Source organism: Lissotriton vulgaris, chromosome 8 (genome assembly GCF_964263255.1).
Source record: "Lissotriton vulgaris chromosome 8, aLisVul1.2, whole genome shotgun sequence".
NCBI lineage: Eukaryota > Metazoa > Chordata > Amphibia > Caudata > Salamandridae > Lissotriton > Lissotriton vulgaris.
In genome coordinates, this window is record NC_141696.1 from 1,169,425,847 (window position 1) to 1,169,446,903 (window position 21,057).

The 21,057-nt window shown below is 42.3% G+C and overlaps 1 protein-coding gene across 1 annotated transcript in view; it reads left to right on the top strand.

Annotated features, from left to right (window-relative positions):
- VWA8 (von Willebrand factor A domain containing 8) overlaps window positions 1-21,057 on the top strand; it is a 1,363,176-nt gene that overhangs the window by 846,586 nt on the left and 495,533 nt on the right. The window contains exons 28-29 of the mRNA XM_086935029.1: window positions 5,473-5,611; window positions 9,905-10,104. Of these exons, the coding sequence (XP_086791155.1) occupies window positions 5,473-5,611; window positions 9,905-10,104 (339 nt within the window). The remainder of the gene's footprint in view (window positions 1-5,472; window positions 5,612-9,904; window positions 10,105-21,057) is intronic.

The following is a 21,057-nucleotide window of genomic DNA, read 5'->3' on the forward strand; positions in this document are numbered from 1 at the left end:
ATTAGATGCATAAAAGGCAATTGAATGTGCTGAGTAGGACTCAAAAACGAGCTGGATTGAGCCCTGACTTTACACAAAAAGTTCAATGGTTGTGCATAGAACAAATTGTACAAATTAATTAATGCAGTGCTTCTTCATATACTTTACAATTAAAAGAGGGCCTAGGTAGGAGGGTCACCTTTCCCCACCACTATTTCTCCTTGGTCTAGATCCGTTGATAGCTAAAATCCAACAGTCCAAGGAAATTGCAATCATCAATTTCCCCAAGAGACAACAGATGCTGCATTTATATAAGCAGATGTCATTCTGCTCCCCAAACCAAATTCCTCAATCCTCAATTTTTGGTTAGTATTCAAATTGTTGGTGTTCTCTGTATAACCTGATCCAAAACTGAGTCACTGCCCATAACAAAATTCACTAGGGGCTCAGTAGTGTACAGTCTCTCCTTTAAGTGAATGCCAACCTGAACCTGAGTTCATGCCAGACAATGTATCCCCTTTATTACAAAAAGCATCATCTTATCCTCCGTAGGTGGTCCGTGTGCTATTATGAGTGAGGCAAAGTGTACACTGTAAAATTGAATATAGCGTCAAGGTTCAATTATGTGTTTGTAATATTTCCTCTACTAATCTCTTGGACTCTTTTGACTGAAATTAAAACACTGATCAAAAACTAATCTGGGGCGCCTCAATTCCCAGGCGCAGTCTCACAAACTATATGTGTCAGTGAAATCAGGGGCCTTCACCAATTGAATATAGGATTGGATTGTCGGGCTCACCAATTGACATTCAGCTTAAGACTGCAGCAAACGTGCACCTACAAATCAATATGGGTGAGCATTGAGATATCACTACTATCTTTCGACGGTGACTGTGCCATACCTATGGGAAGTAGAAGGACCCTACAGGGGGCTATAATCCTACCATCGATTCAGCCGAATAGGCATGGCTCCCAGCACATAAACCCCCTTAAGACACGCTATCAGAAAAAATAATTAAATTGTTCCATGTGTAGTCCTTTAAATATGGTCTACCCCTCTTTCAGTGATGGAAATGTAAACTTATCTGTCCCTGTGTTGGTTTAAAACTAGACTCAGCACTGGTTACACAGTATTCAAGACAGATCCACTCTTATTTCAATGTTTTGAATCAATTTTATAGTGTTGTTTCTGGACTGTACGGCTGATTTTTTATGTCTCCTTATCCAAGAAAGCAACTGGCTTCAGGTCTCACTGTCAGTATAAACTATTGATACAATTAATTGATGATGACAGATTTGATATCCTGATGTTTGATGATAAAGCACGCTTATAGGTCAGGCTGAAGTGCAGTTATTTTAAAACCCTGCACAAGTGGCACTGACTTACACCATCTAATCTTAGTCTATATTCTTGTTGTTGGAGATATCAGCAGATGGATTGCAAGCAACATAGTCAATATTCTATGGTCATGACCAGTTTTGTTCCATTAGTGGCCCTAGACCTAGGCCACAATTGTAGGGTTGTCTGGGTCAAACTTGCCAGTTACTGGTTCACTTGCATGATATGTCTCTATTCCAGATGTGACTGCACTCAAAGGGAGATGGATTGCTCTGTCCCTGGAAGTAGGGAAAATATACATTTCAAGATGTTGGAAAACATCGTTAGAACCGACTCCTTCAGAGTGGTTTGCAGAAATGCTGGTGACAGCGGGGCATGCGTGCAGCTTATATGGACTCAATGACCAAAGTCTAGATTTCTAGAAACATGGAAACATTTTCTTGATGATACTGCTAAGTGTTGGGACACCTTATAGCTATTCCCTCCACCTAATAACTGGCCTTTTTAGGATAAGGTTGGCCCCACTGTCCCTTCGCTAGGTCTCAGTACTACTTTCGACTAACTAGGGATCCTGGATTTCTTTACTACCTACAGTACTAGATTACTACCGTAGGATGAAGATGTCTTTTATATGGATGCAGTATCTTCCATTGCCCTTGCCCCGTCTGTACTTCCTTACAGCCCTCCCTCAGAGCCTTCCAGGTCCAGCCTTTCACAGCATCCTTCCGCCTCCTTTTCTGATAGCATTTGGCAGTGGGATTGATGTTAACTCTACCTTTACTGGTAGGAGCTACAGGGGATGTGAGGTGAAAGGTTGTTTCCCTCATTAGTTTTCTGCACAACAGTGCACGTGATCCAAATGCAGGATGTGTCCTTATTTAATGCTTGGTGACCATTCATGTTCTGGTCCCCTAGGTGGCTACTTAATATGTGTATGATGTCACTGTACATGCATTTGACAACACTGCATCTCAGTCAATCCTATTAATGTGATACCACTTTGTTGCTCCACTTCTGCAGTTTCTCATTTCACATAATGGAGCAGATTAGACATTGTGGTGCTTGGTATGCTGCCTGTGTGCAGGGGAGCCTAGAGGCTTCACTTTATATCCCCTTTTTTGTGACTGAATCTCCGCCGTTATGTGGGAAAGAGTGGGATTGGCTTGCTACTGATGGGTTCAAATGGGTGGTACTTTTGTAGTTCCTCATTGATACCTTAACCTTATTTTAGTATGAAAAATGGTCCAAACAATTTGTGGCTATGGGGTTTGGGTTCCACTGTTGTATACTTTGAAAGTCTCAACAAATAATTATTTCACAAAAAGAGAGAAAATCCACATGGAGCTTTTCTCTACCCAGCAACAGCCCCATAGTCTTTAACCATTACGTTCTATGGTAGCATTTCAGATGTCTGGATAAAAATGACCAATACACATTTCACAGGACATCTGTTGTCCCTTCTATTATTAATCCTCTCTCTTAGTAGGAAACCTGTTAAGAAGCCTGCAGAATTGTTCACTGCATAACCCTTGATTGGACACTCACTTTCTGCCGATGCCTTGAGCTTCAGATAAATCCTGGCATCTGCAATGGGTATAGTTACAAGAACAATCTCTTACCCGACCTCTATTTCTTTACCAGTGGCTTAGTACAGCTCTAAACTTGGGGCCTACTCAAATAATACTCTCCACACACCAACTTTGATATGTATTCTTTCATTTTTTATTACGTTTTATCTTTTTGTTATTTTACATTTTTCAAAAGCACATGTATCAAAATGTGAAAGTTAATTTCATCGACATTTCATTTTGTGCAACAATCGCAATACCATTTCAATTTTGTATTCAGACTATGCAAACTGTTACTACAGAATAAATAAAAATGAAAAAACAACAATAGTCCCCTGCACTCATACCACAGTCAAATATTCCACAACCATATCACTAGCATACTGACACTATCATACTACTCCCCAGACCAACACTGCATGCACAGATGGATAAAGAGCGAGGTGGCAACATCCACACTCGTTTCCTGTGCTGGAGTCTGGGGTGTCACACTCGCTGGCAGACATACGTTTCAATGGACAAAATCAATGGTCATAAAAAGCAAGAACTCCTTTTCCTGAACTTTATAACCAATTTCTATTACTTTGTCCCCTAAAGAGACATTCCATAGGTAGGAGAAGGGATCTCGTCTATGCGCAGGTTACCAAATTTACAAACTTTTTGAGTGTCAGACAAGGATTAACATGAATGTATTTACAAACTAAAATTTTAAAAAGTTCTCATTCATTTATTAAAAATATTTAAAAAAACAACAACAATACATTGTCTCATTTACATTATACATCTTGTTGTACACAAATCAATTACAGATATTAGTTGACTTAGTTTAAAAACTTGAGTATCTAAACTTTGCTAATCAGCATAGTTCAAAAAATCTCACTCTAGTGTTTTTTTCTTTTTTTTATATAAAAACAGAGAACAAACAAACTGTCGACGCGGCGTTTCGGTGCCAAAGACAATCTTGCACCTTCTTCAGGACTTGTTCATTACAATGATATCCAGGTTTCTATTTCCTTCCTGGCACACCATTCTCAGTCTTAGGAGCAAGTAGTCTCCAGTTGTATAGGCAAAAGATGTTCGTTGTTTACTCTTCTGTATACTTTGACGTTTGATTCATTATGTTTCATTCAAAGTTGATTAATGGAAACTATTTTCAATCCGATCTTTCCTTATGTTGTCATTGGAAGTTTGGGGGGACGCCTCTAGGAGCTACCACTTGCTGCTCTTTAATCGTTCTTCTCTCATTTATTAAGTAATGGTCTGCTGATGAGTTGATATCCTCTTTTTCTTTTGTTAAATATGAAATCAGGGACCACTGTTTTGGAGTATTATCAATCTACTGCCAATTGTTTGTAGGAGCTGATCTGCACGGCGTCCTCCCTCTTCATGGATTTAAAATCCATGCACAGCGTCCTCCCTTCTGACCAGGACCAAACCCAAGATCCAAGTTATGTAGGTGATCTTGAGCAGTCACTCTACCTTTTAAGCTTGCTTAACAGTGTAATCCAAAGACTGAGCACATCCACCAACCTGGGGCTAGAAGTAAATGCTGGTGCACCTGTGGCCCGGTGCGGGCTGAGCATGTGCCCTCTTGTTTGCCAATCAGTATGTAGTGAAGCTGAACATTGGACCGTTTTTGGACCATATTTCAAATGGTTCTCAAGTTAAACATTTCTAAAGTCTTGTGTCATCCTGACCCTAAACTAGGATGTTCAACAATCTAGGTGGATGGACCTATTTTCAGTAGGTGAACTTAGTCCTGTGGTTGACCAAAATATTGACTACAACCGTTATAAATTGAGGTGTAGGCTCCTTACTTTGATTAGCACCCCCTTGAAGTGTTGACCCATTTTCCAGCCCTCTCGTGCACACAGAACTGGCAATCCTTGATTGTGTGCCTGTGGATTGGGTCCCTTTCATTGTGTTGTGGGGTCCGACCCATCATGGAGTCAAGAGGCATGGTAAACTGTGCATCCTCATCGAACGCAGCACTTGTTTTTTTTCAGAACCCACTGATTCAACTTGTTGCCTGTCTCGAGATGCGGTTGGAATGAAGTAAAAGAGCAGACAGGCCAGAATATTCTAATAAATTCTCAAAAGAGTTCAGAGCAAGATGCTTGTTTTGTTCTAAGTTGTTTTAACTGCCCTGCCTTTCCACTACTTAAGTAAGCCTTGACTTTTCACCCTATATACCTTTGGAAAGTCACATATGCAAAGCAGATGGCAGTGAACCAGTATCTGATGGCCTGGGACAGTGAGGAACAACAATAATGCTTAACACTAATGGTGCCTAATATTGTTTTGTTCTACCCCATTGAAAAGCGAAAGAAAAGACCAGGCCAGTGAATTATTTTATTGTATTGTGAATTTTACTTGAACACGTTTATTGAATGTCTTTATATTTTGACTTGTGGTATGTGTAAGGTCCAGCGTATATGTGAAATGGAATGTCCAGTTGTATTGAGAGGCACCACAGTTATGCATTCTGTGGAACTGACATCACCAATCAGAACATCGTAGGATTTGGGTAGCTTGAGAGAGAGTTGGGTTGGTACTTCATCATAATCTGCTGTGTTTTTTGTTTAGGGTCCTGTGCATTTAAATGTTCAGGGATTTCCGCTTGAACGTCACGAAGCGAGGTCCCTCAGCTTCACAGAAGAGCTTGCTTTCTGGAGCTTACCCATAAACGAGGTGAACATAGTCTGTGATGTTACCGTTGCTCAAGGTATGTGAAGTTTGAACCAGACCTAGTTTTTTTAATTCACCTGCCTGCACTCTGTATTACACTGAACCGTTACAGTTGAGCCTGATTAATTACAGCACATCAATGCTAAAACAAGCTGACTGAAAAAATTGATGAACAAACATTTGGAAAACAGGAAGAATGCCATATGTACTTTAAGAAATACTACAGCATTAACTCTAGAGAAAAGTTCACACTAAAATACTGTTGTTGGTATTATTGAAATCCGTTTTCCCTTATCCTGGCTAATGAGATTCCCCATAAGAACTTGACGAAGAAGACGATGTCACATAAAAGCAGAGTGAGCAGTTTTGTTGAGAAGCTAACTCCACATTTGACATTTGCAACGGGTGCTGGAGAATGGTTGCCCATTGTACTTTTTTAAAACACTTAGGGCCAGATGTAGGTAACTTCTATTTACCGATTCCTAAATACCGAATTTAACCGAGTCGGTATTTAAGAATCGGTAAATAGAATGTAGGTAAACAATCGATAAATTTTACCGATTCGGTAATATTTGTTATTACCGATTTGGTATTTACCGAATCGGTAATAAGGAATACCTTCCCATTCATTCCTATGGGCCTGGAGCCTGGAGAAATGAATGGGCAGACATTCACTATTACTGATTCGGTAAACACCGAATCGGTAATAGGAGGAGCATATTCAAGGGTGACAGGGTGTCACATTGACACCATGTTGCACCCCTGAATCGTGCATGTGTGCACATGTGGCGCACATACTGCCACATGGCACTTTTAAAAAAGCACAAATTTGCTTTTTTAAAGGTATTCTGTATTTACCACCAACTTGTAGTTGGTGGTAAATAACGAATCCTTAAACCAAAAATGCACTCACTTGAGTGCTCCCTACATAGGATTTAAGGAATCGGTAATTTACAGATTCCTTAAATTAAGGAATCGGTGTTTTACCGATTCCTTAAAATAACGAATCTGTAAATTACCGAATCCTTAAATCTAGCCTCCTACATCGCAAAGGGCTAAATACCGGTCGGTAACGGGAAAATTACCGATTTTCGGCCGTTACCAACCGGTATTTGCCCACCTACCTCTAGCCCTAAGATAACACCTGTAATCATTTGAGAGGAACTCTCTGCCACTTTCTGCTTTGAATACCAACATCTAAGAACTTAAGTTCATGTTTAACCAGAGGAATCTGGCAACTAGTTCAACTATATAGTGGCTCTTTTCAGAAGGAGTTATGGCAAGGTGTCACCTCTGTTCTTGCTTTTTCTACTCATTAAAATTCTTTTGTGTGACAGTTACAGATCTGTGGTGTTTTCTCGTAACACTGTGGCCAACATACCATACTTCGCGGAGAGCAATGTCACAACCTTAATGCCTTGTCACGCTCGACTCCCGTCCAACTTCTTAATGGCAACCAGCCTCCACCTAAAATTGTTTTCATTAATATTCATTAATTTCAGAAACACACCTTGAGTACCTGAGACCTACTAACCAAAATAAGCAGCTGCATATGGGCTGCCTAACAGAGGCCTGTTTTGGAGACAACTCAGTCACCATCTTCAATGGTACTCTCCCCCAAGGATGATTCAAAATGTCCCAACAGAAAGGCAAAAGGAGAGGTGAGGTAGGCCTTCTTCATGTGGAGGAGTTTACTTCTCAACACATATTATTCAGTGTTCTGGTGGCTAGTGTCCAGCTGCTAATGAATCCTATAGATGGTTCATCACATCAGTGGTCTAAAGGCTCCCTGATATACCACAAGAAATATGTGCAGTTTAAGAATGTAGATCAATCTGACTAAAGACCAACATGGGCTACCTTGATAGAATGCCTTCACAATTTTAACATGTATAACATTGTACTGGAGCTGCAGATCTGATTAAATTAATTTCTCACCTCCCAAACCTACTGTACCATCCTCCTTCTTGTAACAAAAGGGATCTGCCACCCATCTTTGCTATTAACTTCAAGGCACAGAATAATTTGAGGAGACCTATGATATTTTAAAAGGGATTCTCTAAGTGTCATAGAAGCCTTGCTTGGAAACATCTCTTAATGTATTAAATCCTGAAGCCTTGCTTGGCAACATGTACAGAAAAATATCTACCACACCTGACACAATTGCATGATTCAGAGCAAGATGGACCAAGTCAGGCTTTTGATCTCTCAAGGCGTGGTACAGTAGGGTTATTGCACAAATCACAACATCGAACATCTTGCCTCTGGAAAGACTCATTAAATAGATGGGTGTTTCCTTGGGGGAAGTGGTTCAATCCTTTTTTTCATATGCAGTCAACTAGTGCTATTTGGAGTATTTGTTTTGCATGGTGGAGTCCAACTGGCCCATGAACTCATCTCTGTTCTGTCTACTTTTCACCAGCTATGTATGCGCACTTTGCACAACTTTTAGAAAATGAGCAGTTGAACTTTCAAATATATGCCAGTGCAAAAGAATACCCTTCAGATAGAAGACAAACCTAGGAACCGGACTGACATCACAACTTGCTTCGACCATGTGCTGTACTGAATGAATGAATGCTTTGTGTAATGCAGCCAAGGCTAACTTTATGATTTTGGGGGGGGGGTCTTAAATAGACTCACTGTCTCCTGAGAGATCTGAGTTAATGTCAACAAAGTGATAAACCTGTGGGTTCAATCTTTCACTCTTTATTTTGTAGTGGTCAGGATCTTCAACATGCAGTTCCCCTTCTCAAGGAAGTCCTAGACCCCCTTCAAGTTGACAGGAAGTCTGGTTATGGCACACCTTGACTACTGTTAAATAATCTACTCCTGAATGCTGGATAAACTCACAGATAGGCAACAAAGACTACAAAAACACCAGGGAGACAATTTGTGCCTTTACTCTGAAAGTATGATTGCATAAAACAGTGTAAAATGATCAATGAGTAGGGTTCTGCAAAGGAAGCAGACTTTCATCCCTGCATTCGCAGAATGACTACTTTTTTTCACTGCAGTTCACCGGACCCCTTTCTGCTCTCAACTTTTCCCACATTCACAAAGTGGAAGCTGCCCCTCGCTGACAAGCTCCACTTTGCTAATTCATACCAGCCCCTTTTGTATGTTGTTAGAGGTAAATCTATTAATAAAGTAAGACCGAACAAGTTTACACAATAATATGGGTTTAATCAATCAATCAATCAATTGGGAAAATCAGCCAGTCTCAAACAGAGACCACAGTCTGACGTTCAAAGTTCTGGATTACACGCAGTATTATATATTCGAAGAAAGCCACAAAAAACATGAGTTGTAAATTCCTCCATGACGCAAATAACAAGCTGAGCATATAAGATTTTCCCAAAACACGTAAGTATTTCCAAGAATTGTGTACATGCCCATGTTTAGCAGAAACCCCTCTTTTGGGTTTTTCTTTTATTTCTCAGAATAAGGGTGAGATAACATAGAAAACACATTTCTGTTTTTCTGCATAGCAAGTGATTACCTTTTGTTTTATGTCAATGGACCCAGCCCAGCCTATCTGACTTTAACATATTCTGAACAGGCTAGCACTAGAGCAGAATCCACACTTGTTTACAGCCTGTACTCAATGCTCCATGGCAATGCAAAAACAATTTCTACAGTCGGCTTCTTGTAGTGATTGTTTAACAGATAGAAATGTGGTTACCTTTTTTGTGACATCTGTACTAATTATTGATGATTCGTCAAGTTTGAATTGCAAAGAAATATAATCTATTTATGTGTTTCAGCACAGCTAAATTGACCTTGCAACATTCATGTATGTTTCCTAAAACGAATGTGCCCTGTGACCTAGGTATTTCTGCATAATCCACAGTTATCTTTTTCAGCACCTCCATTTATTAGGCCTTGGCCGGTTCACTACGTACATAGGTTTAAAACTATCCCTCACCAGAAATGTTTGTATTGGGGTTTGGGATTTTATATTTGTGTGTGTGTCTCTATAAAATGTATTCCTATCATTTCCCTTCATCAATGTCAGTATCCAACCAGTGGTCTGCAACTGTAGTTACGGTCAATGATGCATTACAATTTGGAGCGGGAGTGTTGGGACCCCTTTCACGCCCCTTCCTCTTTTTGAATTGCAGTGAGTCACAAAGTGTACGTTATGACCCGTAAACACATGTTGTGCCTTTAGTATATTTTGACTTGTAGTTTTGCGGTCATAAAGCATGTGATTTTGTGAATTGTAGCCTTTGTGTATGGAAATTGATTACATTGAGCTAATTCTTGGCTTTATCGTTCTTGACTGTGTATATCTCTTCCACGTCATATTTCCCTGTTACTTTTGCAGGCGATGCTGAGAGTACTCTCTATGTAGCAGCATGCAATCCAGTTTCCCTTTACTCTATGAAAATACCAGGAGATAAAGGCTACCTCGTGGATTTGTATGATATTTTCCCCAGAACAGTTGGCAGTATATGGCAGCCATTCGTGATGGTGGCACCTCTTGGAAACCCCCTGCAAGGACAAGTGATACTCCATGAGGAGCAGGTACATTTATGATATATGTGGTCCTGTGCGTCATATGTGGAGGAAAGGAAAAACAGTGTCACATTTCAGAAAGTGCATCCACAAATTAGTGTTTTTGGTGCTGTTGTTTGTAAGGGTCATATGTGTTGTGTAGCCTCATCTTTCTTGTGGGTGAACTATCATACAACTCGTCGATGCTTGAAGGGAACTATCATCCTGTGCATCATCACTCGCCAAGGTAGCCATTTCACAATCCATGTTATGCTCCTCACAAATACAGCAACCATCAGAGAATTCAAATGATCATTTATTTCCAAAGCCCTCTGTTGTAGCCTCAGCCTGCTCTCTGGCTCTTGCCTCTCATGCTGTGATGAAATGTTGAGTTTTAATACTTATGCATTCCGAATCCGATCAGAGTGAGGGTATGCAACGACGAGATGACGGTTTCGGTCTGTCTCTTTTCCAGGTCAGCTGCATCTATTGCTCTGATATTTTTTCCATAGTACACGTTTGAACAATAAATCTTCAGGTTGTTGCCTCACTTCTATTTAACACTTGCCACGAGTTGTGAGTATTTTAACACGTGGATACACTCTGCTGTTCTGGGGTGCGTGCTTTCTTGCTCATATTTGACCATCCTACAGCGCGACCCTCTGTGCACATTTTGTGTGCTGCTCTTCAAAAAAGTAGATCATAAACAGGTGCCCTGCAGCCAATATTGTTTCTTTTCAACATTCCAAAACACCACCATGTTGGCGATTCTTCATCACTGCGTTGGATTTCATTGTGTCCTTGTATGACGCTGCGACCCACGCACACGCTTAAGTCCAACGGCCATTTTAGGATTTGCCTGGCTTTGTCCCAAACAAGAGTCAGGAACATCGGGGACTTGTTGGATTCTGGTGGTCAGCTTAGAAGTTGGCTGGTCTTGTCTCACGCAAGGGTCAGGTATATCGACATATGTTTTCTGCATTCTTACTCTACTGTTGTTGCAGATGATATAATAGACCCAAATAAAACCCATAACTCACTAACCTATTAATTACTAAAATACTGGTACTGTAAACAACAACTGAGCCACAAATATACTCCTTATGCTACCACATGGATTCCCAACCAGGCTACTGCGTATTACGGTATTTTAAAAATCTGTGCGAGAAGCACTTCTAATGGCACAGTACATGCTATATACATTTGATTAACATAATATAGTACAACATAACATTATAGTTCAAAAATGTCTTTGGCATATTGCCTGCCAGGGTATTGTTCACTACAGGTTGACATTAAAGCCCATGTCTGAAAGAACATGTGCTTCACCATCATTCATTCGCTGTGCTACATTCTTTAACTTTTAATAGTGTGTTGTCTGCCTCCATGCGTTCCTATTATATAGTTCTATAAAAATGTGATTAACATTATCTCGAAAGATCACTACATCAACATGTACATTACTTTGTCATAGTTGTTTTAACAAAAATATCCATGGTTGGATTAAAACAGTAAATCTACTTGGTCAATGTGATGAACAGGTCAAAGTAATGGTCAGTCACAGTGCTAGGGGCAAGGTATAATTATTATTATTTCTAGTAGTAGTAGCAGTAGTAGTAATAATAATAATTGTTGTTTTGTTTGTTGCTGCTCTTAGTAAGAACATTTATTAGGCGCTTTAAACAACAAGTCTTCCATAAACTCCAGTCATCTTCCATGTCTGGGGAAAAGTTTCTTACGTTTTATGTTCTTGAATTTACTCAAGTTTGTCTTATATGTTCTAGTTATGTGTTCCGCCAGCTTGCTCCATGGTATTGCTGCTTCTGACCACCCACTGAGATCAATCTGCATTTGATTTTGCTTAGAGAATTCCCCTTGTTTGAATGCAGTCTTCTGATTGGGATGTAAGGTTTACACCTATCAGTTAGTTACTTAGGGCAGTGCCTTCAGGTATTTAAATAAGATACAATAGTATTAATGTTTCACCCTGGCCTCCACCACCAACCAGTGGAGTGGGGCTCAGCATGAAGCTGGCGCATGTTCTCATTTTTTGATGCCAGCTGCCATATATGTGGCTGTTTGTTCTTGGTAATCCACAAATATAGTGTCCAATCTGGGATTTACCATGGATTCAATAAGCAATTTACAAAGGTTCACTGGAATAATATAAACCACTTTAGTTAAAGGCCAGCAATGGAAAATGATGTGCTTAATTGATCTTTTATGTTATACAAAGGGCATCACCTAGCCAGCATCTCAAGTGCACTTTCCTGTTTCTTGGGATAGTCTGCCCACATATCTGAGGAATCAAAGGAAGGCTGTCTCGTCTCACTATCCACTACACATTGGTGACTAATTAAACTCCGTTTGCTGCTGTCTAGCAATAGATAACCCTTTGCCACTTACAAGCAGAGACGAAGAGAGACAAATTGTGGATCATGTTCTTTTAGCTGTCTCGATGTCTGTGTGTTATCGGCATAGGACCGGAACTACAATCTGTTGTTCCTCAGGATGGCCATGAGAGGTTTCAAGTAAATATTGAATAAACAAAGAAAGTGGTGATCTTTGTGGAACACTACATGTCAAACAATCGAATAAAGATACAAACTGGTCCATATGCACTATCGGGCGTTTTCCTGAGAGAAGAAATAAGCATCAGAAAACTTGAGGACATAGTACAGTCATTTTAATCAAATGATGGATCGAAATGTCATGGCCCACAGTATTAAAGGCTGTGGAGAAGTTGAAGAGGTTTAGTAGGCCAGCAAGCAAGTTATCCGAAATAAATAAGGCTTTCTCGGTTCCATCCTTTTCTTTTTTTTTATTTCAGTAATTTTTTATTGAAAAGAAGAGTTTGTATATACAAGGTACAGTATACAGGGGTACAGACAAAGGAGCGCCCCGGGGGGGTGGTGGAGGGGGGGGGGTTGGGGTGGAGACATGGCGAGAGTTTGTAGTGGCATTTCGGGCCGGTTACATAGTTACATATTGCTCGTATAATCGGTGATCGTTCTTGTCTCGGCCTCCTGGCCGTCTCCCCCGCCCTTACCGGTTCGGTTGGGCTGCGTACAGTTCGTATGGCCGATGGTTGATCATGTCTGCGGCCCCTTAACTGTCTGTCCCCCCGGCGGCGAGAAAGGAAAGAAAGAAGGTAGAGGAGGAGAATTGTATGGTTGTGATGTTGGGTGGAGCACAGTGCTTGTGTGCGATTGAGACTGGTCAGGATCTTGACTCGCTCGGGAGGTTTAGCTAAGTCTGAGCGGCTACGGTGGCTTGTGTGAGGACAGGTAGTTGTCCAGGGAGAGCCACATTTCGCTCTTTGTGTGGATTTTGGGTGTATGGTTGGCGGTTATGGTGTCCGCTCCATGTAGGAAGATGACCCAGTTAAACCAGGCCTTGAAGGACGTCTTCCGTGTGTCTTTCCAGTTGTTCAGGACCGTCTTGACCACCGCCGTGAGTAGGAGGTCAGTCAGGTCTCTGTCCTCTCTGGATTGGATTGTTGGGGCCATGAAGCCTGTGGCTAAGCTGTGGAATTCGAGCTGGAGGGGGATGCCTAGCACGTTGTTTATAAGTTCACTTATCTTGTGCCAGAATTTTTTTACTTTGGGGCAGTGGAAGATTAGGTGGGCCAGATCGCCTCTCTGCCCATTGCAGTTCCAGCAGGTGTCGCTTTCGCGGACTCCGATGGACGCCAGGCGGGCGGGGATCCAGTACGCGTTATGTATTAGCCAGAATTTGGTTTGGGCTAGGGTGGTGGTTACTTTCTTGTTCGAGGTTGATGTCCAGAGGTTGGACTTTTCTTTCTCGCTAAGTTTCTTGTCTAGTAGTGATTCCCAGTATGCTGTGGCCTTGTTATTCAGTTTGGAAGTCCCTGGGCTCAGTATTTTGTAAAGGTGCGATGTTTGGTGTCCTATTTTGTTTAGGCTAGTGGCATATTGCAGGATTGGGGGGGGGTTGCTTATTGAGGTCTGCCTTGGTGATTGCCACTTTTATCTTAAGGAAGTTATACAGCTCAATGTCTTCTAGCTTGTGTTTGTTTTTAAGTGATTCGAAGGGGGTGTGTGCGCCCAGGGTGAACAGTTGGTTAACAGTGGAGATGCCGTGCTTGTACCAGAAGTGCATGTCTAGTGTTCTCTCCCGGTATTTGATCTTGGGGTTGAACCATATAGATTCCCACTCAGTATTCCTAATGCCTGTGTCCATTTTCTTGTCAATTGTAAGGAGGGCCATCTTGGTGTTCCCGAGTATGGGGTTGTTGGTGATCTCGGGGTGTTTGTTCGCCGTGAGGAGGGCGATGGGTTCAGGTCCTTTCAGAAGCCTCTTCTCTAATGAGAGCCAAGCTGGGGTGTAATCTTGTCCGGGGGTAAGCCAGTGCAGTCCTTGTTTAGCTATGCATTCGTTTGGAAGGTTTTAAAATTTGTTAGATTTAGGCCGCCTAGGCTTTTACTAAGCCTAAGTTTTTGTAGGCTAATTCTGGGTTTTTTGTCCTTCCACAAGAATTCGTTGATTAGTTTATCTAGTCGTTTGTGGAAATCTACCGTGTTGGTCAGCAGGAGCATGTTGAGCATGTAGTTCACCATCGGGGTCAACATCATTTTGATTGTCTCTACTCTGCCCCACCATGTGGTGAATTTGGGTGACCATGCCTCTATTCTATCTTTCAGTTTGTTGAGCAGTGTTGATTCGTTCTGATCTAGTGTAGTCTTAAGGTCTCTTCCAAAGAGCAGGCCTGGGTACTTTAGGGATTTTTTCTGCCATGACAGCCCAGAGTTCCCCAGTACCATCCTCGTTGTGTGCACGTTCAGGGGTTTGCATTCTGATTTACCTCTGTTAAGTTTGTATTCTGATACACGTGCATACTGCTCTATGGTGGCCATAAGTGCGGTTATTGACTGCTCTGGGTTCTCGGTTGTAATTAGGATGTCATCCGCATAGGCTGCCAGCTTGACAGTGTCTTCCCCTATTGGAATTCCTGTGATGTCTTTGTTGGTTCTTATCATAGTGGGGAGTGGTTCTAGGGCTAGTAGGAAGAGGGCCGGTGATAGCGGGCATCCTTGTCTGGTGCTGCGTTCTAAAGTGAGTGGCTCTGATGTGCCTCCGTTGACTACTACACGTGCTTTTGGCTCGCTATAGAGTGCTAGCACCATCTTCCTAAAGTTAGGTCCCAAACCGAATTTTTGCATACAGCGGTCCAGGAACGGCCAGGACACCCTGTTGAATGCCTTTTCCGCGTCTAAGGCAATCATGACTGCCACATTGTTGCTTCTGGAAGCATGATTGATTAGGTGGCAGAGCAGTCTGGTATTGTTATGGGACATCCTGTTTTTGAGGTAGCCAACCTGCGAGCAGTGTATGAGTTTGGGTAGGTATGTGTTGAGTCTGGTCGTTAGTATCTTCGCATAGATTTTGCAGTCCACATTTATCAGGGAAATTGGTCTGTAGTTCTTGGGTTATTGTGTGTCTTTTCCTTCTTTTGGGATTACTATAATGTTTGCTTCTGCCATTGTGGGTGTTATGCGTCCTTTTTGGATGCAGCTTGAGAAGACTTCTGTCATTGTGGGTCTGAGTAGGGGTAGGAATTGCTTATAGAATCTCGCTGTGTACCCGTCCGGGCCTGGGGCTTTGTTATATTTGAGGCTCCCTATTGCCTTTTCTATTTCGTCACTTGTGATATCTGATTCAAGTGTCTCCCTCTGTGTGTGAGTGTGGGGATTGTGATCTTATCTAGGAGAGCCGCTCCTCCGACTTTACATAGGGTCTGGTCCTCCTTGTAGAGCTGCTCGTAGAAGTCTTTGAACACTTTGAGGATTTCTTTGTTTGTGGTCTGTGATTTGTCTTTGGCATCTGTCACTGCCGCTACCGCGTGTTGCCTTTGCTTGCTTTTGAGGTATGTGGCAAGTGCTTTCCCTGCTCTGTTGGCGGTGCAAAGGTTTATAGCTTTATACTTGTTTAGCCATGTTCCCGCCCTTTCGCTAAGAATCTTGTTTAGCTCATACTTCTTTTTCGTCAATGTTGTGAGGGTGTTCCTGTCTTCTAGGTTGGCTATATGGCCCGTCTCCAGGCCTTTCATCTCCTTTTCCAGGTCGGAAATCTTATTGTTCCTCTCTTTATTTATTCGCCCTTTGATGGAAGTATTTTACCCCTGATCGTTACTTTTAGGGCATCCCATAGGGGACTTCTATCTGTTTCTGGGTTGTCGGTGAGTTCGAGGTACTCTCTTATGGCCTCTTCTATTTCTGCCTTAGCTGTTGTGTTCTTGGGTAGGTCATCATCAAACCTCCATCTGCGTGTTAGTCTTTCGTTATGTCTGCCTGATAGAGTCAGACTAATGTGTGAATGGTCTGAAATGGTCCTAGGGCCTATTTCCGTTTGGTCTGTGAGATGGGGGTGCGAGTAGAAAGTGTACTCTCTGCCGTCCGGATTCTGGAGTCTCCAGGGGTCTTTGAGTTTAAGCCTTGCGCACATGTTTTTCAGAGTGTTCCCCTTTTGTGAGCTTTGGCTATGTCTTTGTGGGTGCCTGTCTATGGCCGGGTCGAGGACCTGGTTTAGGTCTCCCGCCACTATTAGAAGGTCTTCTTGCGGCAGTTTGCTCAGTTGTACTTCTACCCTCTCCCAGAAGTGTTTGTCGTCTGTGTTAGGCCCGTAGATGTTGGCTACATGTATTGTCTCCTCTCCCCGGGCTAGACTGGTTATCAGGACCCTCCCTTCTTCATCAGTATGTTAGTCTTTTAGTGTTAGCTTTTACTTCTTGCTAATTAGTGTGATGACTCCGCTTTTTTTATTGCATGCTGGTGAGCCTATTGCTTCCCCTATCCAGTTGGCTTTGAGACGGCCTATGTCCTCCGCAGAGAGTTTTGTCTCTTGCAGGACATACACATCACTTTTTAGTTTGGCAAGGTGCTCGAGGACCTTCCTTCTTTTTACCGGATGGTTGAGACCCTTAACGCTAAAAGACACTACTTTGATGTTGGCTGAGAGATGGCTATGCTGGTTGTGTAATGAATGAGGTGGAGTGCACACCTGTATTTGTCAGCATATTACATTGAAGTCCATCACTTTTCATGCTTTAACAATTGCGTGCGAACTGGGTTACGCAATGCCCTCCTGCAAATATAAACATATCAACAATGGGGAGCGTGAAAGTCACGCTCCACACCCAGATGCACTGCAGTTAGTGGATACTAGATCCAACTCATTGTAATCCATTTGTCCTTATTCTATATTCATCCAGTAATTTTCCAAAAGTTTGTCATCTTTGTCTTCTTTTCTTTAGATTTAATCCACATATTCAACATATCGCGTTTTAGGAAACTTGACGTATTAACTTGTGCCCATCCAGGCTTCTTTGTACATACGAATCCAACGCAAAAAGTAGTTCGAAGCAGTATATCTTTATTCATGACCCAATGCATTTCGGGCAATTCTTTTGCCCTTCGTCAGGGGTAACTGTGAATCAATGATTATAAACATTCCATTAATAATCTTTTAAACAAGCTTAATTTCGCATTTCACAAATCATGAATTTTGTATATAGTTCTTACACAATCGTTACGTTAATTAATTACACAAGTGCATTTGTTATGCTATCCGTTCTTTCTATCTCAACTATATTAAAAAATATATATAAAAACCAACAGTACAAGCAAAGTCATATTTCAACTCAACACCCGTGCCTCTTTCATCCCTAAATCATGTTCATTGCATATCTAATGGGGAGAACACTAGCCCTTTATCTAGACTTTTTCGCGTTGCATATTTTACCGCGTTCGTGCTCCTTTCTATTAAACGCCGATTCAGCTCACGCTTCACAGCCTCCCGTTTATACTACCTCCCATGTTCATGTTCCTTACTCTTTGCACGCCGATAGCTTATTTCAAAAGATATATATACACTTCGTAGTTCTGAATGGTCTACAAAGTACAAGTTCTATCTGGTAAACTTAATCTAGCCATCACGCATACCTGCTCACATATTTCATTTCCTCATTCCACCGAGTTCATCGGAGACTGTCATGCTTCTGGCAGCATTTTCTGTGCGATTTATTTATTGGCAATTTGCTGTTGTGTTCAATATTGTACAAATACGGTAAGGCATGAGTACTTGTAATTGATCTACGGCAATTTGCTGGTGTGTACAATATTGTACAAATACAGTAAGGCGCTTGTACTTGTATTTGATCTACATGCCGCTGTCCGGTTCGTCTTCGTATTTTACCATATGAAGTGATTTCACACTCACAGCAGTGTACTGGACATGCAGTATAGTCAAACACCGCTAAGCTTTTCAATTTCCTTTGGTCTACCGACGTGCTTCCACACAGTTGCTTCTGAATACCGCAAAGTTGCTATTTTTGAGTGTCTGCAGCTCAGTCTTCCTTTGTAATAACAGAATTTAAAAAAAAAAACATAGAGGGTGCCCATGCTCTATTATAGGTTAACTATTTCCCAAAATATAGAAATGGTTCATCAGGTGAAATGCATACATAAAATAGATCACATTACCCAATCCTGCATTGCCAGTTAACCGTCAAGAAAACAAAGTCAGAACATCGGCATGCTTCATTGTGTTGGACTGTCTCTACGCCCAATTGTCATATTGTTCATTACATTGAAACCATATAAGATGATGATGCTGGGCTCTAACAAAGAAGGTCTAAATCTGTGTGGCCCTCATTACGATTGCTGTGTCACAGTTTCGCCGTAAAATAACAAATGCAAGAATCGGGGCACGAGCGTAACTAAGAGTCTAACTGCACCCTTTGTGGGACACCTTTGCTCATGAAAGTGCTTGATCAATCAACCTTTTTACTTAATAATTCTCTACATATATTTATTTGAATTATTTTACACTCTTTAATTGTTAAAATAATTTTGAAAACAGTTTTCAAATGATTTGTTATCACGTCTCAAATATTTAGTTGTGGCCTTCAAAGGTTATTTGCCATGCTTTATAAATCCTGATTGATTGATTGATTGAGGCACATAAATATATAAATGAAACAGTGGCTTCTTCCCCGGAATGGGGCCGGTGAGGCGAGAGGTGAAAAATAAACTTACTTATGAAAGCCGCCATCTCTTCTCTCCTCCATCCTCTCCCCTTCTCTCGGCACTGGCAGCAGGAACTGAAGCACTCAGGCTCCCAGACTCTCCCAGCCAATCACGTTTACTTTACAGCAGCGTCCTAGTTGGTTTGAACAGTGTGGTTTGGCGCTCAGACAGAGACTGGGCGCTCGGGCATGTTCTCCACCCAGGCTGTGAATTACAGCCTGGTGGAGAACAAGTAAAGTGTGCATGACTGTTTGGCCGGCCCAAGAGGGCCAGCCAAACCGTTATTCTAACTTAGAGAATGCAAACCACTCCTCCCTCTACTCTGGCCAGCCCTGCCCTAACCTGGCTCAGAGTCCGCGGGGAAAAATAAAATGATAGTAATGCCATGTTATTATCATTTTATTATTATATTTTTTGCACTTCTCAAAGATCAGTGGGGCGACGCTTCTCCACCTTAGCGGAGGAGCCGCCTCTGATATGAAATAAGCAGGCGCACCCCTGGCATCCTGGATACAGAAGGATCTGATGATACGTGGACTCAGATGGGCGGACACGTGGTAAGGCCGTATCTCCCTGTACGCTGATGATGTGCTCCTGGCTTCCCCAAAGGCATCCCTTACAGCTGTGCTGAACATATTCACAATCTCTGGCAGGTTCTCCGGATATTCGATTAACTGGAGTAAATCAATACTATATGTTTTCCATGGACCCCAGCCTGACCTTCCCAGGGGGTGTACAATGCTGATCACCACAACAGGCTTTAAGTACCTAGGCATCTATATCACAACCGACCCCGCTAGTAGATGCTCTCATAATCTCCTCCCACCCCTACAGTAATTACAGAGGGACTCGAAACGCTGGAAGGTGCTTCCACTCTCTTTATTGGGCAGGGTGTCTTTATTTAAAATGATGTCCTTGCCTCGCTTCCTGTATGTGTTGCAGAACTCATTGGACCTTGTCCCTTCTAGCTATGTTAAACACATTGAAAGCCTGCAGAGGAGCCTGCTGTGGAGTGGCCAGCCACGTACAGCACTCTCCAAACTGAATCTCACCTGGTATGATGGGGGCATTGGCCTCCTCGACCTCCGAAGATACTACTGGGCAGCCCACTTGGCTGCCATCAATTATGGGACATATAGGAGGGCAGATGATCCTTGTTACGCAATGGACAGATGGTTATTGCCGGGGGGGACATATAACATGGGTCTGTACACACGCAAAGGGAAACTCCATCTGACTGGGCCGACCAAGCACTCTGCACAAATCTGGCAAGCAGCTACGAGAAGTTTGGGGTAGAGGGCAAACCAACATTAGCTACCCCCATGTGGGATTCCGACATACTTGGGAATTTGTGGAAAATAAGGGGCTTCGACAAGTGGGCCCTTATAGGCATCTCTAGGATTGGTGACCTCTGGGTGAAGGGGGAAGTTAAACCATTTCCCACCCTTCAGCAGCGGCACGATCCGGCCGTAACAGAACACTTTAGATACCTACAGGTTCGACATGCACTACAGTCATGCCTCTACAGGGGCGAACACCCTCATGAATCCTCACCCCTGGAGAATAGGATTTTAGATGGCTACTTGCCTATGAAAGCCATTTCCCTGACCTATAAAAAGTTGGTCAACAAGTCAGCTGAACCCCTACAGCAACTACGGGGGAAATGGTAGAGGGACGGAATTATATTGGATGAAGAAGACTGGGTGGAGGTGATTGCTTCCCCGCGAAAACTGGCCATATCAGCCAGACTGCGACTAGTCCAACTTAAAATATTGCACCGCATCTATATGACCGGACCCTGCTTGCTGAGAATGGGGAGGGCGGAGAACAGCAACTGTAGGAGGGGCTGTGGCAGTGAAGGCACATTCCTACACATCCTCTGGGAATGTCCGCATATCCAGAGATATTGGAAGAAAATACACAACCCCATCAGTGA